The sequence below is a fragment of the Bombus pyrosoma genome, linkage group LG8 (genome assembly GCF_014825855.1).
Source record: "Bombus pyrosoma isolate SC7728 linkage group LG8, ASM1482585v1, whole genome shotgun sequence".
NCBI lineage: Eukaryota > Metazoa > Arthropoda > Insecta > Hymenoptera > Apidae > Bombus > Bombus pyrosoma.
The window spans coordinates 4,124,471-4,149,687 of NC_057777.1; the positions used below are offsets into that span (position 1 = coordinate 4,124,471).

General features: G+C 36.1%; 1 protein-coding gene and 2 long non-coding RNA genes across 9 annotated transcripts; 2 read left to right on the plus strand and 1 right to left on the minus strand.

The window, feature by feature from the left end:
• Positions 1 to 120: 120 nt before the first annotated feature.
• LOC122570371 lies at positions 121 to 23,446 on the minus strand. 7 transcript variants are annotated; one of them, XM_043732594.1, is made up of 10 exons: positions 22,943 to 23,446; positions 20,593 to 20,865; positions 12,474 to 12,691; positions 12,057 to 12,249; positions 6,475 to 6,791; positions 4,168 to 5,792; positions 3,309 to 3,707; positions 2,613 to 2,788; positions 2,391 to 2,552; positions 121 to 1,660 (listed from the first exon to the last, which is right to left on the minus strand). In XM_043732594.1, the coding sequence occupies exons 3-10, from the start codon at positions 12,584 to 12,586 to the stop codon at positions 1,307 to 1,309; spliced, it is 3,339 nt and encodes a 1,112-aa protein (XP_043588529.1). In that variant the 5' UTR covers positions 12,587 to 12,691; positions 20,593 to 20,865; positions 22,943 to 23,446; the 3' UTR covers positions 121 to 1,306. The 7 variants fall into 7 exon arrangements, with proteins under 7 accessions (XP_043588529.1, XP_043588525.1, XP_043588527.1 ...); XM_043732590.1 differs by adding an exon at positions 21,259 to 21,449 and having other exon boundaries at positions 2,391 to 2,788; XM_043732595.1 differs by adding an exon at positions 1,743 to 1,803 and having other exon boundaries at positions 1,538 to 1,660; positions 2,403 to 2,788.
• LOC122570374 lies at positions 1,813 to 2,510 on the plus strand. Its single transcript, XR_006317800.1, has 3 exons — positions 1,813 to 2,076; positions 2,155 to 2,284; positions 2,375 to 2,510. It is a non-coding gene; the product is annotated as an uncharacterized LOC122570374 (long non-coding RNA).
• Positions 6,855 to 8,372, plus strand: LOC122570375. The gene is made up of 2 exons (XR_006317801.1): positions 6,855 to 7,513; positions 7,590 to 8,372. It is a non-coding gene; the product is annotated as an uncharacterized LOC122570375 (long non-coding RNA).
• Positions 23,447 to 25,217: the final 1,771 nt, after the last annotated feature.

Consider the following 25,217-nt stretch of genomic DNA (forward strand, 5'->3'; position numbering starts at 1 on the left):
CACTGTTCCCTTGCTTCGTTTGTTAAACTATCTTTAGTCAAGTTATCAGGTCCTGTGTAGCAACAGAGGATTGACAAAAATACAAACTAATAATTGATCATATTCAACCAAAAATCTTACAAACAGACCTATGCTAAATTGGATCAGCTATCATTGCGAATTATTTTCATGCATACATTAAACAGCAGTCAGAAAGACGAATAAAAAAATTGTTTAAATCTCAATAGATACTTTGATCTATAAATAATTGTCAAGAATGCAAAAATAAAGGGAAGAAAATTTTACAAGTGATAATGCAGGTACTTGCAAGATATTCGTACACGCTATCAGAATGACGATATTGAATATTTTCCTTTTTTTATAATGTCTGTAGTGCGAACAGTAAATCGCTAATTTTAGCGTGCTCGACTCAGAGCCACTTTTGCTGAGATCAAGTCTCGCAGAAACGAGAATATGGTACCGTTATGAAAAGAACTGGTACATTTCTGCGAACCATGTAAATGACAGTACCGTTATTAATTAATATACACGCGCTATAATATCAATATATACGTAGACGTTACATTCCCGTGATTTTTCATGCCAATTAGCTTGAATCAACTAAATAGTAATTGAATATTGAAAACGCGAGTTCAAGGTATTTCTTTAGCAAAAGACAAATAATATTCTAAAAGTAAAAATAGAAACTATTATCGCTGGAGCGTTTATGCCCTCGTAAAAAATAGTTCGATATCTTTTACACATTTCTTCCTGGACGTTCTCTTTGAAGTATTTATTTCGGTATTTACACCTCTTTGCTGAATGGTGTCTTTTTTTTTTAATAAAAAATAAAAAAATAGCTTTATATATATATATATGTATATTTATGTATAATGTCTACTAAATCTGGTCGAAAATTCTTCTTCAAGAATAGACTATATTTTTTTATATCAAGTTGTAACATGACGATTGATTAACGATTTATACTTTATTTAATTTTAAAAAGAATGCGTGTATGAACGTTAAAAATTGAAATTATACACGAAAAAGAAATTTCTCTGCTTTGACATAATAGAAGATGTTATCTCTACAAAAATGGGAACAATTATCAAAAAAGAATTTAGAAAATTGCTAGGACAAATTTATATCTCTTAAACTTTTCGGTACCTTATTTTTTAATTAAGGTCATGTAAATGTCATTATTGTATAATTTGACGCATTAATTTAATTTACAATCATCCTGTGATATAACTGTATTTTCTGATCCTTATAATTTTCCGATCAGATCAAGTAGAGGGTGTAATTTTATGAAGGAGAATAAGGATCTTCATGGTAAATATCCTAAACCAGCCTCCAGACTAATGGAACTCTTGACGCTGGAAGCGTTACTGGTTCGCCTGCTGATTCTACTCGATTCAGCGCCGAAGATGGCTGCGATTTCCGCGCTTTTCTTGATCGAAAGGGCTTCGTGATGCGCTCCAGATCGACTGGAACAATGGGAAAGGCATTTCTTGTCTCTGTCAGCGCCACCGACGTACACTAAACGGCCCTGCGTGTCTCTAGCACTAACGACTAGCACCTTCTCGCTGTCTGAAGACTGTTGAGACTTTCGTCCTGGATTGAACAGGTCGTAATCTAGGGCGAAGTTGTTCGAACTACCGTAGCTTGACGATGACTGCTTCTGGAAACGAATAAAAACAATAAGAAGCCTCATTCATCGTACTATAATCAACTAAAATTTCTTCTCTTATAATCAAACAAACATTTTTTCTAATAGTTGAAATGGATTGGTGAACCGTTCATTCCTCTCATCTTAACAATTCTCTATAAAAGATCAAGAAATACAAGAGATTAGAGAATGGGTTGATAAAACAATCGACAATTTAGGAAACGATTATTTTACTATCTACGTTAATTTACCAACCAATACTGATACACACGTTGCCACAGACTCGCAACTATAGGCAGAATTCACTGTAGCGCTACCGACAGATTTTTGCGAATATCTCGGAAACTAAGCGAAACCACCGTATGAAAAAATTGTTCAAAATATCGATTTCTACAACATATCCAAAAATCATCGAAATCGGAGATGAGGTAACTTTCCTACAGTTCGATTTAATTTAACTTGATTAATATTACTCTGCATCGTTAATGTTATTGAAACTGTTTAAGCGTTCCAGAGAGCGAGAAGAACGCATATTTAATCAAACAATCGAATGAAAAGATAGCTTCGATATAGAATTACTGGACAATATATCGAATTTTATATATATCGTATATGACTGAGAAACTAAAGTACATGGTACGTGTTTTCATCAGATATTTTTTACTTATTGCAATGTGTATAGATTTATCTCTTGAAATACCAACATTTATAACTCACCCTGTACAGGAATTAGGATATTTACGTTTTGAATTACCTTGAGTACATCCAAACCTTGGGAGGGCGTTCGACATCTGCTGGTCTTGACCGCTCGAGCTTTGTCCGGGCTTCCGGCTCGGCTGAGGGTGCCTTCAGAGGGCACGATGCCTCTCTGCCTTAGCTGCTCCAGTATCGTCGGCCGGATCGGCTGCCGAGCACAGTAACACTTATTGCTTTCAGAGCAGCTGTCAGTGTCACAAGCACATACCACCGTGTTTGGAGGAACGTGAGGCTGCGTCGGGATCCTCCTCGACAACGAGCAGTAGCATTTGTCCGCTGACACGCAGGTGCACGATTCCGAATCGTAGCTACACTCGCTGCAACTCACGTAACCGCTGCTGCTCCTGTTCGCTGCCGCTCCTGCGCTTCTGTTTAGTCTTCTGCCTGAACAGCAATATCATCGGGTTTTAGCAAAACTTATTTTACATACTTATTGCATTATTTTACATACTAGGTTTAAGTACATTAAGTTCCGTATAATCTTTTAGTATTTTCATACGACTACAAAAATTTTCTGCTCTATAAACGAAATATATGTACATTTCCGATCATCTGCCAAAGAAATGTTTGGAACAAAAGTTAGTCAGCTTGCAGTCCGCTATACATTTGGATATTAAAAGTTTCCAATAAATTTTTAGTCCCATAAAAAGTGAAGGTCGTCATGAAACTTTTAATATTTCTCTTCGAAGCATTTCTTTGGCAGATTATCGGAATTGTCTGAAAAATGCTGAATCTTAAACGATACATCGTGTAAAAGTACACGAACTGTTCTACAGTATATAAACGTATACGTTGTTTCAGAAAGTTCGACACCTTTGGATGCATCAGATTTGTATCATCTTAATCCCAGATATTAAGAAATTAGAAATATTGAAACGATGCTGAAATATATTACAATACTTACAAGTGTCGCTATCTTCAGAAGTAGTATGGCAGGCGCCATTTTTACTCGTCCTCCACGAAGATCTTCTCTTGCCCAATTTATTGGCCAATACACGATTCCTATGATTGTTCCTGGCGTCGCAAGAAGAGCTACTACCGAAACTATCGTTCAGTCTTCTCGCAGGGAAGATCACGGAAGTGAATTCCGTCGGTCCACCTTTCAACCTCGACACAGACCTTTTGATAGCCCTGCCAAGTAAGCAGGTTCGTCGACTGGATCGTCTTCGTTGCGGCCTTCGACGCCTCCTCATTATGCTCGCTGATCTCTGATATAGCTCATCCTGTGTCAGTGTGGCGGCCAATTTTAACAAGAACTCTTTGTACAGGGGTTTCAAGTCGTTGAATGACATCCCTTCAGGATCTAAAGGAATCAAATAACATAGTAATAGAATGTGATAATAGAAGAAACATTTTATATTAATCTATTAAGGACTAGGCACAGTGAAATAGTACACAGCGTGTAAAAGTTAATTATAAAACGAAACATATGTATAAGGGAAAAAGAATTCCATGATATAAGTTGACTGAAAAAAATTACAAATGAAAGGTTGACTTTCAATTAATCCGGTAATAAAAGAAAGGAATACATATAATATTATTAACATAAAGGTAAGAGGAAGTGTTATAATAATATCAGTATAATAATATACGTTTCTTCCTCGTCGTCGTTTCTATATTATTCCCCTACAATTTATAAAAGAAAAGTTGTAATTCATAAAAAACCAATATGGTCAACTATAAATCTGCATCTTCAACGTCTTTTAAAATTATTCAAACAATAGTAAATCTTCAATCTTGAAGCTTTCTCGATTAATACTTACCGATAATAGCAGCCAAGATGTCGTCGACACTAGTCAGACCCTCCTGATTCCTAAACTCGTCAAAAAGTTCGGTGAATCCCAAAGGAGTGCCACCTTTGATACTATTAGGTCTTCTAGCGCTTCCAGGATTCAAAAAGCTTCCTCTCCTGGGCAACTCGACTCTGGTCATCAAATCTCCTCTATCCACGTCTATATCACTCTGAGATCTCTTCAATCTAGTCTCCTCAAGAGCCTTCGTAGCATCCTCAGATCTGCTAACAGGTGGTTCACTTCCAGCTCTGCTTCTCTTCCTCACTTTTGGCTGATTATGCTCTATCAAATTCAAATTCGACGTGGAATCGCTCAGTTGCTTCTTCAAAGGTTTATCCATGGTAACCACTCTGCTCACTCGTTTTCCAGGTGTGATCTTCTCTTGGTCCCTGGATCTTCTTCGTTCCACTGACACAGAATCCCCACGACTCTCCTGGCTCAACTGATAAATCTCGTTATTACAGGATCTACCAAAGAATATATCTTCTTGCGAACTCTTTATCTTCCCTGGTCCCAATTTGCCACTGTAAATTTCTTCCTGGGCAAGATTGTATATTTTATCAACATCTTTAAAGTGTTCCTCATAGAGCCTCTCTTTGCTGTTTCTCTTCGAAGCTCGTTCGTACAATGCATTTTCTTCGCCCTTGCAGCCTGATCTTTCGATCCTGTCGTAGATTATAACGTCTGACCTCGCAGAGTGTGTTTCTTGATCCTTAGACGCGTCTCTCGAGGACACAGGATTATTCAGGTCATAGGAACCGTGAGATTTTTCGTACATTCTTTCCTTCACGTCATCTGCTTCTTTAATCGGAGTTTCTTGCGCCGGGCTCTCGACTTTCCCCGCTTTTCCAATTATTGGAAGCTTCTCGTATCTGTTAGAGACTGTCTCATAGAATCCATTGACTCCTATATCGTAAATCTTGTTCGCAGAATTATTCGAGTTTTCTACTTCGATCTTTTCAGGAGCGTCTAATTCTTGTTTAATTCCGAACGTTTTATTCTTCGAATTTTCGCGTTCCTCTTTCTTGGAAACTTTCGAGTCGAAGTTCGCCTGAATAGAACTGAAGCTCTGGACCACTGGATTGGTCTTTTCTTTCGGACTAGCCTCCTTTCTCTTTCCTCGAGCCTCCAAAATGTCTTCTGCTTTGATATCAGAACTTTTCTTCTTTCTTCTGGGAGCTTTTTGTAAACCAGATGGTTTTTCGGTTTCCTCTTCCGTTACCGAGCTGGATACGGAAGTCTTCTTCGTTCTTGGAGGTCTCACAGGATGTTGAGGAGTTGATCTGATAGCATCCGTTTGTAATATGTTCATTCTGGCGCTGAGCCTGCTGCTTGGACTCGGTTCTCTGACGCTGGAGGCTACCGAGGCTATGCTCATGCAACCGACGCCGTTCGTGTGCCTTGGCCGACGTCGATTCGCGTCCAAATCAGCGAGAAGAGATCTGTAGAGCGTCGCTGCAGCAGCCACTGCATCCTCTTCCGTCTCACACGCGAACGCATGGCATTCTAGTAACCTGGTCGCCCCTGGTCGTCGCATTACTACTGCAAATATCGGTGAATAGTGGTCTGATGTCGTTTTCAGGCCACGCATTGTTCTGAAACACGTGTGTTTTAAATTTAGTTGTAATTTCGTAAATCGTTGTAAACCTACTTTTGTAGTTCTACTTGGACTTTGTTTAAATTAAATGTAACGCTAACTAAAAAATATCAACTATTCCAACGACTGAAAAATACGCTTCAAAAACGTAGAATAATGTAGAGTAATTGAAAAGCAATCGTTTTTTATATTTATATCTATCATCGTAATAAATCATTATTTCTGTGTATTCGAACAATTACCTAGAATATCTGAAAACTTCAAGTGATTACCTAAAATACTTAAAAGCCTAAAATAATTACCTAAGACATCCAGCAAGCCAGATTGTTTATCTAAAATATATAAAAATTGTAGACGATCATCCGAAATACCACAAGATATAAAATTTACCTAAAACCCTAAAATGATTATATGAAAATTCCTGAAATACCTAAAAATTCAAGATACTCGTCTAAAATACCTAAAAACATGATAATATTGAGATACCTAAAACTCTAAAATGATTAATCTGAAATATCCACATCCTGGACTTTGGTATCTCAAACCAAAGTTTCCCTGAAATCAACCGAATAAACCTTTTCAAAGTAATTTTTGCAATCGAAGCGTGAACTGAAAATTAATTACAGGTAGCCACAACGCCATTAATTTCACCTGATGGCGCTTTCCATCGCCGTGCTCACCTGTACAAGTCTGCGTGCTTCTCCTCGCTCGTCTGGCTCTGTTCGTGATCACCGACCAACGGTAAGAAAGCGTGATGCAGCTCTCCCGATGGCATGCGTTTATTGCGAAGCCTCAGTGCACTCCACACGGCGATCCTGCGGAAGGGGTTGTTCTTCTCGCAGATGTCAGACGTGCGGAAAGTCAACCCCCGTCTGGAGACTTCGAGTTCCGCCCGCACAGAATACTGGATTCTTTCCAGAAGCTGACGTAGGGGTTCTTGGAGGCCTCGAACGCTTGCCACGCGACCACCCACAGGTGCTGCGCCCATATATTTCACCTGGAAGGGTAATTTGATGGTCACGTAATGGCCATTTAATGGCCACTTAGGCCCCTTTTTCATAGTGCACCAAATTACAAGAAGTACAATAGAATGTGATTCTTCGATACATCGTTATAATACTCCAAATTAGAAGATATCTAAGAGCATCAGTTCGTGGCAAACGCCTCGCTTTTTACCGACATCGCCAGAATGAGAAAGAGGTAACAGCTCTACTAGAAGCACAAGGAGGCGCCATGAACGACAGGATAATGAAAGTTCACCAAGATGCAAGTACGATGTAAATTACGTAGATTAATCGATGGTGCGCCGTTATCAGGAGTTTTCATCGGCCATTAGCACCAACTGCGACCAGTGTAAAACGTTTCACGATGCGCGCAAAACACGTTTCCATTAAAAGCGAAACGTAAAGTATCGGTTATCTTCACGCTTAGAATACTTACTAAACCTTATCTCCCTATCTTCCACGAACGAAACGAAAAGTATATTGCCTGTCATAAGCGTGAAACCATTTTCTCCATTTTTATACAGGTACTTGGTATGAGATATAACAGATAGGATAAGTCCGGTTAGAAATATTTAGAAGTGAGCAGCCAAACTGAAAGTTCCTATTACAATTTCTTTTTGTCGCGAGTTCGATTGTTGAGTCAACTTGTCCAGTTCCACTTTTTGTATAATTTGGATGTCATGCTGGTTCTGCAATTATGAAACGAAGATAAACGGTTCTCTACTTTTTTCTTACGTTCTAACGAGTTTCTTTCTTCCACTGAACGTAATTTACCTTTTTTTTTTTTTTAGGAAAGGAAAGGCTAACTTGTTTCTCAATATAATTTCAAACTTCGTTTCAACATGTAAACTAATTTTGATACAATATATAAAAATTGAAAGTTTCTCTGAGGTTTTGTAGTTACGAGACGCAGCGTGTTTTCATTGGAAGAACGTCAAAACACGCGATGAAGTGCCATTTTTATAAAAATTCCTTCTAAGGAATGGATATTTATTTCATGAAGATATAGACTGTAATGGCTCTTAATGAAGAAGTTATTTCTAAACGCAATTATGCGGTTATAATCGAGGCAGTAAAATGATGAATTCTTATGCTGTTCTGGAAGAGACAACAACGTGACATATTCTTTTATCATTCTACGAGTCTTTGTTCGCCATCCTCCGATGTAATGACGAGGCTGATTTGCATATTGGGACACATATTTGCGGATGATGGACAAATAGTCGATATGGTAATGGATTATATTTGAACGTGACGCGACGATCAGAATTGTAATTGAAATACCTTGACATTTTTACGATTTATGAAATACGTAAAAGAATAAATTGGATGTACCAAGGTCGAATATGTACATAATTTCCAGCGAATATTCATATAAATTCTATGAATTATTTGCAGTAAATTAATAGCATTTAAAAATTTTTAATGAGGCGCGATTTTCACGATTGCATTGGTCAATTTTGAAAACATTCTGAAAATGGATGTAATTTAATAGAAATATATATTTATCCAAAAAGCACTAATAACTATCTTGAATGTATAATCTATGTAAAATATATCATATATTATTTGTACTGGATATTGTGTCACCCCTATATGCATACATATTTCAAAATTTTTAAATTCAATAATTGAAAAATTAAATAATCAGTTTAATGTTAGCAATGCAGTCCTACAATTCGTTGTAGAATTAATTATGTATCTCGTTTGCACCCCACTGTACATTTAGAAAATGATTCTTTGCTCGATTATGTATAAAATTTCATAGATCTGTGTTAATGAAATTTCAGATTGTTTCACGTAACACGTGATATACGTGTATTCATGAAAGTTTCCACAAGCGTTCTACGAGTGTTCGAATACGTTTTTTACGAGACGCCGTATGAGTTCTTCTTGCGTCCCTTTTTCAAACTTCTCAGGAACCTACTTACCCATTTTCCTTATCGTCCCATCGCAGCTTCAGAGCCGCTATCTTTCATAAAACGTGCTCTTTATCTGCACATATTGGACGGTTAAGATCTGATAAATATAAAAGCTCGTAAATTCGAAGCGTGGCTGAAATTCTACAGGTCTTAAGATTGCATCTCTACGGGCGTCGAGGCAATGATCTGAAGTCGTTGCTGACCTCGACGAAGGCATCATCGAGGATGGCGCAACGAAACGATGCGGAAGAGGGAGGCCGTAAAAGCGGGGCAATAAGAAAAATCCGCATACCGATCCGCGGCAACGAAGGGGAATTTTTCAATGCTCCAAATAGTCAGGAGCAAGCCCCGTCACGCTTCGCGAATCGTGAACGGAATGAAAGTGATGATTAAAAATCGCTGGGACCACGGCCGCTCGAGGAAAGTCATGCAATTTGTCTTTAAGAATGACTTAGGGTACTTATCGAGAGACTGCGGACTTTTTAGCATTTATGAAAAATTTGAAGACGCGTAAATGCGCAGGATGTATATAACGCGCGAAAATATATGGAATATCCAAAGTATGGTACCTCTTACAATATTTAACAGATAAAACAATTTTTTATCCAAATTCTAATTATGTAATTACGTTCGGGAGAATATGATCTTGCATTTTTACCACCGGACTGACATGACTGGAAAAAACAAATTTTATTTTGTGTGTTTTATATTATACTTTTGCATCTTTATATTTTATATTGTTAAAGTTTCATATTTTATCTTTCTTTTTGGATTTGTATGTTATCGAAGTGTAGACGTCGAGAGAATATAATTAGTAAAAGTGTAAAGAATAAGGATACAATAGGTAGAGTAGAATCTCGATTATCCGAGGTGATATGGACCGGGCCGATCTCGGATAGTTGAAAACTCGAATAATACGGAATAATCTATTAACTTTCCTAAATTATAAAGTTCATAAATTATATAGTAAAAATCGTAGAAAACTTTTGATAGTACGATGTTGAACACGTATTTAGGTTTAATTAATTATTTAAACGGTTGAAAGTTTTGTTAACTACTTTCACAATACTTCACTATTTATACTTTCGTACTCTTCGCGTTGAAGTTTCGAAAAAAATGAAGTTACCGTAAAGTTCAGAGCACCTCTTATAGTACAGCACTTCGGTTAAACGGGACTCGAACAACCGAGATTGCACTGTACATTCTAAGGTCAAGTTTAAATTGTAGATTTGAAGTCCAAATGTTAAGTACGAGAAATGTTAAGCTTGCTGGTTGAAAAGTAGGCCATAAGCGTAAATCAAACGTAATCAATATGTAAGAAATGTAACTGGAAATCGATCCTAACTTCGAAAGGAAGAACTATGAAAAATAAAAAAAGAAAGAAAGTCCTGTATCATTCCGTTGAATTGAAGATAATATAATATATCGTTTGATTTCTACACTAATTATGTTTCATACTGCAACTATGCACTTCAACTAACCTTTTCCACGGAGAAATCAAATTTTGAAAAAGCTTATGGCACGATATCATGCGATGGAACTTGAAATCGAACGGAAATAATGTTTCCATAGTACGAACAATCCTCATCGGCATATTTTCCACCGTTCCCTAGACATCAAGAACGATATTCGCCTCCTACTCGATGAAAACTGCGCTCGACCGTGTCGCATAATTAGTAGTACGCAATATTAAGTGTTACGACGTTCTTAATCTCTGCCAGCACGTTTCGTTCTACTCTCATTCAACTAAATATTATTTAATACACGTCTATATGGAAGCATCAGACAGCAAAGATATTTAATTCGACATTAAACAAAAATATTCCAAAAATATTCTTCATAATCATCCACCTAAATTCATACTTAACTAGAAGTAACACTAGACCATATTCCAGTTGAGCACAAAACTGCAAAAATTCTATTTTTATTATCCTTCTTCTACCTTTTTATTTCTTTGCTTCTCTTCGTCTTCGAACGAGCAAGCAGTTCACCAGACCAATTATACGTCGATCTCAATTTTATTTCCATTCGTAAATGTATCAGATAAATTCGTCGATTTTTGTACACGAACGAATTGCCGAGTAAGTCAGGATTATATAAAATGATTAGAATATTTTATATTTTAGCAAAACTCGTTTGACGTTTGAATATTTTCATTCTTTCATATATTCTCATATTTGCCATACTTGGACTACGAGTATTTATGCAGATTCATATTTTTACAGATATAATTAAAAAAATGAAACTCGGGTAAAATATTGCTTTATGATTTTAAATATTTTTGCATATTACGTGCACTTTTGGATTCTCAAATTTCTCGCAAATGCATAAAAATGCCCAGTCTATTCGTATGCTCTGCTAATATTTCTTCTAAAAAATGCAATGAAATTAAACGAGAAAAGCAATATGGAAAGACAGCGAGGCGTTTTCGTGTAACGTCCGTAAAAGTCCAAGGTTTTCGTAGCGAAATATGAAACACGCGGTCGGTGCGTGTTTCGAGGCGATTTTCAGGCCGCGAAGTAGGTGAATCCTTGGCCAAGGCGCGAACAGCTGCGAACTCGTCTCGAGAGTGGAACGAATGGCCGTTCCCCGAGATTTGTCTGTGCACGGGGGCAGGGACGCGGCGACGCGGCCGTACGATCGAATTAACATAAGTGAAAATCCTCTTTTTCTTCGTGATCCCGTCTAATTGCAGTGAAATCTTTGTTGCGCGGATCCGCGCTGCATTCGTCTCTACGACAACTGATTTCGATCGAATCGACTTCGTTCTCGTATCTCGACGAATGAATATACAAACGATAGAAGAAATTCGAACGTAGAATTTTCTGGCTAACTCCAGTTTGACAATGAAAGGAAAGCAATGTCTTCTAACGACATTTGAAACGACAAGTGCATCAACATTTGTACTGCGATATTTTCTATCTTTAATAAAAGAAAAATTCCCTCGTAAGGAACTTTAAAAGTAAAAGCAGAAAGAAACATCTTTTAATAATATTTGAATGCAAGTCGAGTATTTAATAACATTAAGTTAAGTGCATTGAAACTCACGCTGTAATATTTAATTAGAAAGGCTACAATTTCTACAGTTAAAATTACGACATTGCATCTTTAATGTAAGAAAAATTCTTTCAGAAGAAAGATTCTAATATAAACGCTACCGTATGCATATTTTCAAGATCAATACACTACTAACAGTGATACTAACGATGAGTTTGATTAATGAGTGTACCAACAATGAGCGATAATATCGTTCTACAGGTTCACGAGAGTAGAGAAAAGTGTTTGGTGGCACGAAAACGACGAAGAACCACGGAGGAAAGTAATCGATATATTTACCGGTAAAATCGCGGCGGCGCATTCTCCGGGTGTTTCGCTTTCGGCTTCCACGGAAGCGAACATCGCCTCGATCCTCGCCTGCACGGCGCTGTTCACCCTTCTCTGCTCGTCCACCCCCATGTCCTCCAGATGATTCGAGTTCATGGTTGATATCGCGCCATACCAACCGCCAATGTTCGATCCGTAGATCGACCTGAATCAATAAGTTTTACCGTAGCCTTTTGGGAATCTTTTTATAAAATTTGTATTGTCTTACGAAATTAATGAAGAAATGTATCGTTTGTTATTTGAGTTTGGTACAGTACTTTTTTTTTACTGGGATGTATTAAAAATTGTAAAGCGAGTTAAAACAATTTATCAAATTGTATTAAAAATTCTGAAACGAGTCTGAATTGAATTACTAACTGAAAATTATACCTCGAATCTTCGAACAGGGCATCGATGCGAGCCTTGCTTCTGAGGGAGCATTCCGATGCGGGACCAGCCAACCGGAAGCCATCCTCGTAACAGGACATTCCCACGCAAGACATATTCGGCTCTAGATCTAAACTAGAGCACGATCCACGTCTGTATCTCTTTTAAGCTCCCTGGAGCTTTTCTCTTCGTCGTGTTTTCATCGAGCGACGTCATTCGTTCTGGAACAATTCAACCATCCTTATGAAGAATATCTAGTCTCAATCGTTTTCTAAATATGTATGTGCGATCTCCTTTCATAATTTTATCGATTAATTATACCAATGAAATAGTAATTATTTTATATCAAACAGCGATTCTTATAACTAGACTGCAGATATTTATGCCAACTTAAATTTTTATAAATGCAAGTAAAGAGATAGAATCTGAAAATAAGTAGAGAGATCTGTTTCACTCGCTAAATATTTTAACGACGAATGGCATACTTTCGATATTTTATATATCTTTTTATATTATATACACACTGTGTATTTATACAGTGTTATAAAGCAGAAATTGTTCTACTTATTTCAGAAATCTACTCTCTAGAAGTTTAATCAATATTAAGTATTATATAAATGTTAAGTATTATGTAAATGTGGAAAGGTTAAATACAAACTCAATGTAAAAATCCTGTTTTATTTAATGGAAACACCATCTCTCCTATCGATCAATGCATCTTCACTTAATTGTGTTAATTCATGGAAGTACAGACACGACACAAAGATATCCACGTAAATTATTACATATTTAACAATATGTGTCTTAATACGTTCAAAACATGTACATAGAGATTTCACTGTATTTTACATTTAAGGGATTTGTGTAGACTTTCGTGACTGTATTTATGGACCTGTTTAATTACACAGTATCGCTATTGAAAAATCAATCACGTAACATCTGCATCGAACCTGAGAATAAACAATGAACGCCTCAATGCTCGACAGAAATTTGTTCAGAAACAAAGTCGCAGTTAACAAAGTTCGAAAGATTCGAAAGAGGTGAGATCTGGACAGGATCTCACCTCGTTTCCACGGACCCTTGCTGCTGGTCCGCAGTCTGCGTTAAATTTATTCGAGAATACGTATCACGTCGGATAATGGCAATTAAAACTGTAATTGCAAGACGAGACTGGATGAAGAACGATCGACAGGCACCGTTTCGAATCTGGGCTCGAGTAAAAGTGGCGTGCAACTCGTAATTTCACCCTTTGAGGCGGTACTTTTAATCAAGGCCATCGACAGTATCCTTTTCAAACATGTAGCGTGAAACGTGCTTGTTGGAACAGAGATTGTGAGACATTTATGATCGGTTGTCTATCTTAACAAGTATCTCTGGATCGTAAATAGCTAGGACAAGTTTTATCGGGTTACTTGTTTTTGAGGCACTTAATCACCTAACATTTTACATTTTAAACGATAAACATCATCAATGAAGAATATTCATTGTAATTTATATAAAATTATACGAGTGTTGATTTCAATTTTGGGGACATTAACAAAGAGCAGAAATTTATGAAATATTCAAAGCTCTAATTAAAGTTCCATATCGTAAGTTGCATTCATAAAACATGAAATTGCACGAACATCATCAGTCTAATTAACCTAATAATATCGTTTCTACGAACATTTCTCAGCCTATAATTCCCGACAAACATCTCGTGTATATCATCGAAAAGATATACTATGTCCCATAACTATGTCAGATGAATCACTGTTTGCCTATAGTTCGTGTCTGCTCGCAAAACATAATAACTGGAACGTTTTTGCTATTGTTGCATCAGCGAATTCCAGCGAAATTTTCACACTCGTGGCGCCGCGCCGTCACTCATTTACAAGCTCGCCAATCACACGAAGAATATGGTTCTCCAAGTGGGAAGAAGGGATTGCATTTCGCGAAAGATCGCATTGTTCACCGCGGTAGAAATCGCGGGTACGCGGCACTCGATACCCACTCGTGTAGAATTATCGCGTGCGTGCCATCGGCATACCGCCGCTCGATTTTCAGCGCGAGGCTCGTCGCGTTTCTTTTAATACGTTGACTGTTGCACGGTTCCAAAATTTCAATTCTTTTCTTTTTCTATACTTAACTATTCAATTCTCAATCCATCGTCCGCAGATATCATCCTTTTTCTATACAATCAAATGTCTATTGCAATCCCTCCTTACTCGATATTCAATTCTTCCTTCTCAGATTTCACACTTTTCGAAACAAAAAGTGTATTCCAATTTCTACCCAATATCCAAGTTTCAGGCTCCAAATTTCATTCTTTCCCGTAGAATTAAAATGGTTCGCTCCAGTCCTCAGCCATTCCACGCCTAACTCATAGCCCAAAAATTTCAATTCTTTTTTTCGTAGAAATACCCGATTTATTGCCAAATCTCATCGTTCTCTATACAATAAGAGAATTCGTTTAATCCGCAATTCTCACTTACGTAGAAGCCAATATGTTAGATATTGATATCCTGAAAAAAGTTAGCGATGTCGTCATGATTAGTGATTAACGGCTACTCTTTATTATTCCACTTCAAACCTATATAAGTGGTCTAATGGAAGAGAAATGAATAAAGAATAACCGATAAAAGAATTTCTAATGCGAACCATATGAAATTCTTCCGAAAATAAGTCGAAGATACAGCGTATCCGCTGGTAATTAGAATTTCTAATTTTACGTCGTATTCCGTTGGTAAACGAAGCAGCGTGAAATCTTTTACAGTTAGCCGGATCGAGAGACTTTTCAGAAAGGCGTCTGTCGGCTCGCGTATTATGGGGAATAACTGTCGCTGACACGTACACGTAAACGGACCCCATCTGTTCACGTGTTCACCGTTGCACGCCGAGGTCGTGACGAAACTGATTATCGAAAATTGGACGATTACCGATCCGACCAGCTAATTACGGCAACGGGAACAAATCGATTTCGAGAAGATCATGCTTGGAATGCTGGTCATAAATTTCCAATTGAACTTTCAATTCGAATACTTGTTCGTTCGAATTATGGACTGATATGAAATCTAATGATTTTGATTTGGTAACACAATAATACCGATGGCAAATTTCTTTCAAGATTCGTTTTAATGATTTAGTTTCTATCTTATGTATGCGCTAATAAATAATTTTTGTATAAATATATTTCTGTGTTGGAGTATCTTACGTACGTGTTTCGTTTACGAATATCATGAAAATTTCGTTTAAATCCTGGTGATTTTTAATTTATGTCCTGCGTTTAAATATTTGGCATCACGTACATCCTATAAAACCACGAAAGTCGACTGATAAAATTCTAAGGGTGAAAGATGGATTGGTTAGAACGATAATACGATTTATTAGGTTTATTAATGTTTATAAATTTCTTGGTAATTTATTTTAAAACGTATTGTTTTCTTGATTTAAAAATAAAATGAATCTAATTGACAAGATGTAGTCGTAAAGTTAACGCCTCGTGAACACGAGAAACAGATTTCGTTCAACTTTATGGACCACTATTTTGTTTCAGGTGCGTTTACAAAATGGAATCTTGTTGAATGCTTCATTAAGTTAAGGCACGGTCAATTAAGGGCAATTAAGGCACGCGTTTAATTTTTGCTCAAGATGAATAACGAGGGTAAATTTTACAACTGGACTCGATTCACAGTTATACGTCTCTTTGATCTTTAGTCGCATCAATTAAATATTCCTATTGTCGTTTCGACTAAACCTCGTTGGACAAAATTCGTGCTTATGTAATTTTTCTACTTCGATTTCAAATCTTTGGAAAGGACGAGACCGAATTATATCCACTGCAATCCTGTAGGATTTAAAAGTTACTGTTACAAATGTATTGTTCAAATTTAAAAAGCTTGAAGTTCCGAATCTTAAAAGATTGCAAACATTTGAAACATAATAACAATATCAATGTTAATTTTAAATATCTAATATTTGAAGTATTCAAAAATTAAGATATTCAAAATTTAATGATCCGAGGGAGTAGGTTTATATTATTTTAAAAATTCTTATTCAGGATCTCTATCGAAATATTAAAACATTTGTTCTTCTACTCTGCTATTAATCTTCCTAAGCCACTAGTTTTCTTGGTTTGCCAGTTTCCATTAATTTACAACCAATTACAAGGAGAACCAATTGTTGCACGTTTAGACGACTGTCAGCGCTACGGATGACGAAGGATCCTCGTTCCCCGCGTCGAAAGCAACGATATTAAGGTCGACAAACAGATTACAGCATCACGTGTCGACGAATCGCGTGGAGAAGCTAACATGCGCGGCCGGATTTAAAGCGTGTGTGGATCGTTCAACTTGCAATTACCAAGTTCACGGTTCGTTTACCAGCCGAGTTCGGTCTAATGGGAATCGAATAAACGAACGGAAGTAACCAGACGCACGAAACTGTTCGCGTGCCAGGGAAAATCGCGTCGGAGTCGTCTCTTCACGATAGAAATGCCAATTTCGGATAAATAAATAAAATCTAGGTAGAAGAAAGTACAATTTAAGCAACCGTTCGAATCTTGGATGATGGAAGAAGATATCTGCTTAAAATCGAGGCGGTAGATGATATTTGTATTTCTAATTCTAATTCCCCATTTGTATTTCTAATTCTATGATATATGAGGGACAAGATAGAAAGATAGTTTTAAATGATTGGAAAATGTTCATAATCTGACGTACTACTCACTTTAAACAAGCTCAAACCTGTTATTAAATAACCTTGGTTTCTCCATGTCGGAAAATTATCAGCAAATGTGAATTCTAAACAGCCTAACAGATAACGAAAATGAGTAAAAGTAGGGTATTAAGATGATTGAAAAGTACAATTTTAATATCATATTATCTACTTCAAACAAGCTCAAACCAATGATTAAACAGTCTCGTGTCGGATACAAGAAAGTGTAAATAACGGAGAGCTACGATATCTAAAAAATAACTAAATCAAAAATAAATGGAGAACACGGTACCCCACCATAGTATTCCAGAGTCAGAGGTCCATCGACGCTTCTGTAGAACGTGATCTCGAATATGCAACGAGATATCAAAATTCATCCACTTACTTTCCAATGCTCCACGATCTCAATTTCGCCCAAAAATCCTCAAACAGAGTCTCCTAAACAAAAGTTTTCTAAAGTCTCTCGAAAAACACCAGCGCACCACCGCCACGAATCCCATATTATCGTATAGATCACTTAGATCGTATAGATCCACGGTTCTCCGGACTCCTCCATCTTCTTTGTATCGATACCACAATATGAAATGAAATATAAGAAACACTTGTTCGATTTCAAATTTCACAAATTTTTGATCGTTGTAACAGAGGGCAATCGATTCTTGTAATTTCACAAATTTTCAAATAGATAATCCAATTGGCGTAATTCCACAAATTTTCGATAGATCATCGACTATCGCAACGAACAATCAATTTTTGTAATTTCACAAATTTTCAATGGATAATCAGCTGTTATAATTTCACAGATTTCCAATAGACAATCGACTGTTCAGCAGGAAATATTAAAAAACCGACGTTTTTCACACGAAAAGAACGTTGCCGTTGACGATCGACCTTGGCCACGAGTCGATCCGGATGACCGTCGACGTGAAACTGCCGGGGATGTTCCGCAGGAGAGACTCGAGTTCTCTAGCCAGTGAGTCGGCTCCTCCACGCTGGAGCGAGGAGAAGGAGGAAGAACAGGAGGAGCAGGAGGATGAAGATCGACGGAGAGAGCCTTTCTGCTGCTCCACGGGAAGGGTGAATGTCTGGTCGCGACTTTTTACCGGAAATCTTGTGCGTCGTGCCTCGCCTGACACGTACGCATCATTGCGATTAATTGGTCCAATATCGATATCTATTTCTCGTGGGTTTGATATTTGTGGCGTGGGTAAGAGATGAGAAGTGTTGCTGTGAACGATTTTCGACGAAAGTCTAACGGTTTTGGGCTCTCCACGAAGATTTGGAATATTTGAAGAAATATTAACTTTTGAATTTTTAATGGAGATTTGGTATCTTATCATTTTTTCGGAGCATAGACGATTTAGAATATCTTAGAAAATTAGTTTTTGAAGAAATGTTAGTTTTTGTTCGATTCTTAAGGAAAATTTGTCACTCTTGGCCTTTTTGAGAAAATAAATGCAGTTTGGAATATATTAGAGGATTATTTCTTGGAGAAATTTTGCACTTTTTGGGGAAGTGGGTAGTTTGGAAGATGTGGAGAGATAATTTTTCTTCTTGTTTATTTTGGTTGTTGAGGAGAATTATACACTTCAATATTTTGAGGCAGAATTTGATGATTTAAAGTATTGATTTTCCTTTTGAAAGATATTAACGAGGGAAATATTAATTTTTAATAGTAGGAAATATTAATAAGAAAAATGCCAATCTTTTCTCGATCGTAAGAAATACCAATTAATTAAAGATATTTTATGCTTCTTTAAGCGACTGTTACAAATTTAGGTATTAATTTTTCCAAGAACATCTTTTACAAAATTAGCTTCATTTCTGTTTCTTTTCTATTCCTTTTCCACTGTAACTACCATACGGAATATTCTTCAAAAAGAGACAGGAAAAGTAGGACACACGGGAATACTAATTTCGAAATTTCAAAGATCACGATTAAACGTTTCCACGTACTCGATGAGTACTTTTGTGGAACAAAAGGTACTGGAAAACTACAATAGACTACTGGTAATGATAGTTTATTCAAACTCCTGCGCTTTAGCAAGCCGAAGAAATTCAACAGTAGGAAAGTAGGTCGAAAACTAGTTACGTATATTACGCTAATTACGGTGCATTTAATGTGGTAAATCATCATTCAGGGAAGACCGAAAGTATCGAGGAACTGAAAAACGTTCCTGTCTCTTATTACCATTATAATACTAAATTGAAACATTTACATCGAAGTAGAATTACAGAAGAAAACCAAACCCCATTGTCTCTCACAGCAGGAACACGTGTGATTACTATCGAAGAAATTTCGAGACGTTTTCTAACGAACAATTTCCCTCGAGAAAATAACAGACACTCTCAACTCTTTCGACTTTTGTGGCCCAAAAATAATTATTCTAAAGAATACAGCGAATATTTTCTAAAAAGAATATTTTCTATTCAGACAACGATCTGTTAATTAAAATGTCTATCAATTAAACTGTTTAATAATCAACATTTTCAAAATTTAGTTTCAATAAATTGTAATTAGGTACTAATTCACAAAATCCAAAAAATCCACAAATTCCAAACTAATTCATAAAATCCTCCACTCAACTAAACGACAGTCATCAGAAACCATGTCATTTTATCCGGTCGAAACAAAGTCCAAACAGTCGACCTGAGATTAGCATATAGAAAGCAAACCAAAATTTTTAATTCATCAACATGAAATCATCTTCATTCCGAATTCATCTCTATAAATTCAAAAAGACAGCTCATAAACCAAAATGTTTAACTGAGATCAGACTATCAAACAACCATAACGAGATTTACTCTGAGTATATACGGTAGTAGACGGAAGAAAGCTTAATAAAAGTAGGCACGATTTTACAAAATATGTTTAAATCTGCAATATAAGTCACTATTTATTAATATGTACGTATATAAAACTAAATTCTAGAATAGGCGACTATCAGCAACACAGTAACAAATATCTAATACGAGCTCTATACGAGCATATACACAAACAAATTCCAGAATAACAGACTGTCAACAACATCGTGAAAAATATCTAATACGAAGGTTATTAACATATCACTGCACATTTTTATACACTTGTAGAAAATTTGAAATTGCAATGTTGCATAAAATTCCTATAAAGACAGATATGTCGCAAAAGAAATAACAGGTTTGTAATAAATCAACTAAAAACTAGAAACAGTGAGAAACGTTCGATCCATACTAAATATCAATATATTTATAATACCATTATAGTATCATTATACTTATAATAATACTTTTAATAGTACTTTTGATAATAATACTTTTCACTGGCATCGTATATCTAGTGACCAACATCTTTATTCTGTCCGGGAAAGGACGCGTGGGGTCAAGGAAACACATGGAGCAACGAGAACACGAAGAAAGAAAGGAGGAGGTGGAGGAGGAGCCTTACGGGAGAAGCTGAGGAGCAGTCTGGATTCTCTGGTTTCCGTCGCTGGTCCTCGTCGGCGTGGTAACGCGGTAACCGATAACGGTACCGTGCTTCGACGGCGTTCACCAATGTGAGAGTACTGTTATTCCAACGATGCAGTTGCCCTCTCTGTTCCACCATAGACTAGTTGGTTTTATTTGTCCTGCTCCTTCGCCGACCGGCGAGCGTGAAGCAACACGGATGGTTGTTAGTCGTTCTTTAGCCTTCGACAGGAACGTTGTTGACGAAGGAATGCTAGAAAATTAAGTATGGAGTAGATTAAATTGATAAGGAGAATATCTTGGGAATATTTAACAGTAAATGGTAATTTTTTCGAATTCCGAGTAGGCGAGATTTTAGTAGTGGCAATGAAAGAAGTTTTGAGAAAAATTGGGGGCAGGAGATTGGGTTCTACGTAAATGACGATAAAATGAAATTTCTAATGAAAAAAATTAGATGTGAAGTTGAATAGATTATGTTGATAAGGAGAATATTTTGGGAATATGTAATAGTAAATGGTAATTTCGTGGATATCAAGTAGATGAGGTTCAGTAGTGATAACGAGAAAGCAGTAAGAAAAGGATTTACATATGCGGCTATTAAATACAATTTTTAATTTTAAGGGAAAGAATGAAATTTGGTTCTTACAATTAGTCGCTCTTAGACTTCGACAGGATCGTTGCCGTTAAAGTAAAGGGTATTTACAGAACAATTATATTAACTTTTATTTCGTTAATAATAGATGCTGCACATGGACGAAACATGGCCATTTTTGTCCATCCTTCTTATTTCGAACAACTTTGATAGTCATACAACTTAAAAAATGCAAGTTTAGTTCCCTGAAAATGGGTAATATATCTATGAAATTTTAATAAAAAAATCATTTTTTGAACGGTGAAGAGGGTATAAAAATACACGTGTAAGTTCATAACCAATTAAAAGAACAATTTTGGTAACATGGAATTTGATTATTCAATTTTAAAAACACCTGTCAGTTGCAAAATCGACATATTGTATAATACATTCGCGCTTTCTAAAGATTTCAATTAAAATACGAACGATGAGAAGGATCTATCAGAAAAATCCACGACAAAAATCTGAGATAAAAATGCATCCAGTGATATTTCCATAAAAAATATTTTCCCACACGAATGTTTCGTTACTTTTCATCCTGAACTTGATATTCAAGCTGTGTATGCTTAGATGGATCGCATTAGCCACGCTTATACTTATGTAATAATCACTAATGTGATCGCTCATACACGACGGGATCAAAGTTCATCTTAAAATAAGATGGACTTGGAAATAGTAATTTTAACGGTACAAGAACGCTGTAAAGTACCCTCGTTTATAGGTATATTCCCTGTCCATCCATTTGCATATATTAATTTCTTCTTTACGATCCTTGTATCTGCTCGCCTTTTTCTCCATTATGGCGACATTATCGCGGCGAAAGTAATCGTTCGAACGATAAACGCGCTCTCAGCAAATTCTTCTGCTTTCTATCGACAATTATTCCACGAATTTAGCTTAAGCCCTCCATTTTTTCAATTCCAATTTTTGAGACATAATCCCTTGACACAGGCGATAATTGATATATCAATGATTTATTTATTCTCGATATTAAGGTAAACAATTATTCACTAGCCCTTGAATTAGTATATTTATACTTCAGATCCTTCCTATGCTTCCAATTATATATATTCATAAACAATCATAATTTGGAAAGCCGTCAATATTAGTAGGTTTATTAAAAATGAAACACGATATTGTAATTAAAACTATTTTCATGGTAATTGAGAATTATTTCTTTCTTATTCGTAAAAAAAAGAATTGTTTTGTTTTCATTCTAAACATAATTAGAGAAAAGAGAGCATTATTAATAATTAAATAATAATTAAATAATATACATTTATAGGAAAAGTAAAGATCCAAACAAGTGTAAAATACACGTAATATACAAAAATATGAAAAAATGTGCAAAATTGTGCAAAATTATGTAAAATTATTCCACAACATACAAATATATACAAAAATATACCGAAATATGTAGAAATACAAGAAAATATGCAAAACATTCAAAGTATAGTACTTGCTATAATATTTAATTGATGAAATAAATCTCCACTTATAATTGATTACATTTGCTTAATTAGGTTTATAAAAATACGGACATGCATAAAGATCCGTGACGCAGTTTCGGTGAAAAAGAAAAAGCTGACCGCTTTTTTACGATTTATTCGAAAGGAACGTAAAACTTGCGAGGGGGGGGGACAAAGGCTGTTAAAAGCTGCAAGAATCGATATTGACAGCAAAAAGTGATTGCACCTACTCTTCAGGTTCTCGGAAGACAGGCGAAGTTCCTCCTTTCCCATGTTTGCGGTTGCTTTGATTAATACATGCCGGCAATTTTACAATAATGTCCAGTTATTTTATGCATTGTACCATTATACGACTACGTAGGTATCGTTTCATTAACGACAGCTGGTGGATACCGCTTCGAAGCGGAAGTTATCGCGGCCGCTGATTTTTCATCGACTCGCTTTCGCAGCTGTCGCTGCCTCCTATTCCTTTTTTCAATCGCCGGTTATGCAACGTTTTTATACAAATATCCAAGTTCATAAATATCTATAGTTGTATTTGCAAATTATCTCTAGCATCGTTATTTCTTTTATAATCATATCGTTTAACCATATTTTTACATTGATTCTTCAATTATTTCTATTGCTTTCTTTCGAAGCTTCGATGTTTTTCCATTTCTGGTTATTGCAGATTTTTGCACAAATATCAAAGTTTATACATATCCTTTGATCTTCGAAAATTATCTCTAGCACTGCTATTTGTTCGGTAATTATACCATTCAATCATATTTTCACATTGGTTTCATAATTGGTTCTGTTATCTTCTTCTGAAGGCGACAAATGGACGCTGAAACTATGTTTCAATGATAATCGCTCTTCAATTATATCCTTCTGCAAAAGTGGAGCGAAATACAATTGGAATTCCTGGAAGAAAATGGCTGACCGTTAGTCCTTAATGCCATTTGATGTCAGATATATATTTCCTAATATAGCGAACACAGAAATATTTACTGCATTCATTGGTGTTGTCGACTGTATTTATTGTACTAATATTGCAATCGATGCTTTGAAAAAAAAAAAAAATATTGAGGACAATAGTTACGTCGATATATAAATCCTAACACGAAATTTACATTTTTTAGCGTTTCTCATTTTTTGCGTCTAGGATTAGCGGCAAAAAGATCTACAAATATTCTATAACATATTTATTTTCCAGTATTTTGTTAACACATTTACGTGCCATTAAATCAGAAAAATAGTATAAAAATGAATAATCTGAATTTTCATTGTAACAACCCTCCCTTTTGACATACCGGGTTGAAATTTGATGTTTCCTTTTGATAAGCTATCAAACGATTCATTATACTTTTTGATCATTCGATTATTATATTTGACATAAAGCTGTAAAATTATAAAAGATAGGTTTACAATCCGCAATTGATAACTTGTCAATTGACTAACATTATTACTTAGTAAAGTGTTCTGCAAGAAGCCCTTTGTCATTTCTACCTTAAAACGAAACTAAAATCCCCATTATCAACTTTAATCTAATTAATTTAATTCGCGTCATGCATCGGTCGTTTCTTTCTCATTCCTATTCAAAACCGGATACATTATCCACTTACAAATTCCCCGTTTATAATACAGACCTCTTTTAAAAGTTTCCTTTGTGCTGTTCTCCGCTTGTTTCCTCTTGATCCAGTCGCGAGCATGCGTGCTGCAATTACACAGTCTGCTTCGTACGAAAAGGAACGCGCGATTGTCAACGACTGAGAAACGCGTGGACAATTGGAGGTAATACTGGAATTTATCGTACCTCGTCTCTTAACCTTCGTGTTTCTTTCGGATTCGGTGACCTAGACGATTGAAAGTGTAATTTACTTCGGAGGCCTCTTTTAATCTTTCATCCGCCACATTTGTAGAGGAAAATCTCTCGTGCGAACCGAAGTACCTGAATGTAGTTTGGTCTTGCCTTGAATTTGTAAAAATAATTGGATCATGATTTAGATTCCAAAAAAGAAAAAAAATTAAAAGAGTAATTATTGCACTTTCCATTTCGTAATAATTTGCATTTTCAAACTTAATCGTGATAGTGTACGTTTTTCGAAGTAATCATCATCATATCCTTATTATCCAAAATGTATCCAAAACCTTTTGAGGTATCTCTTTTTTATTTTCTATTTCAATAATTTTCCTGAATTTTTTACCATTTTTGGAATTTCTCAGAAAATATTTACATTAGCATCGTTTCTTGCAGATATCCCTGTACCTCTAAAGTACCAATACTCTTGCTCGTCAAAAGATCGAAGATGCAGATAACAAAGTCGTTATATTACGAAAAAATTTTTACTGAAATATGGTAACGGTGCAGCGTTCGATTGGCAAATCGCCTCAATTACATGGTCCCGTTAGGAAAATAAATTTTACGAGTAATTAGATATCGATCGATAACTGATGCACGGAATTTCACGAATGACCGTGTCGTTTCGTTGCTGACCTTGTTTCTACCTAAAAGCGTATACGCTT

Bases quoted from the DNA above. Each gene is read 5' to 3' on its own strand.
- LOC122570371 (XM_043732589.1), bottom strand. From the start codon at position 12,586: ATGTCTTGCGTGGGAATGTCCTGTTACGAGGATGGCTTCCGGTTGGCT. The intron at 5,793-6,474 runs GTGAGCACGGCG...CACGTGTTTCAG, and splicing joins AAGCACGCAGACTTGTACAG to AACAATGCGTGGCCTGAAAA. The intron at 3,708-4,167 runs GTAAGTATTAAT...TGATTCCTTTAG, and splicing joins CATCTTGGCTGCTATTATCG to ATCCTGAAGGGATGTCATTC.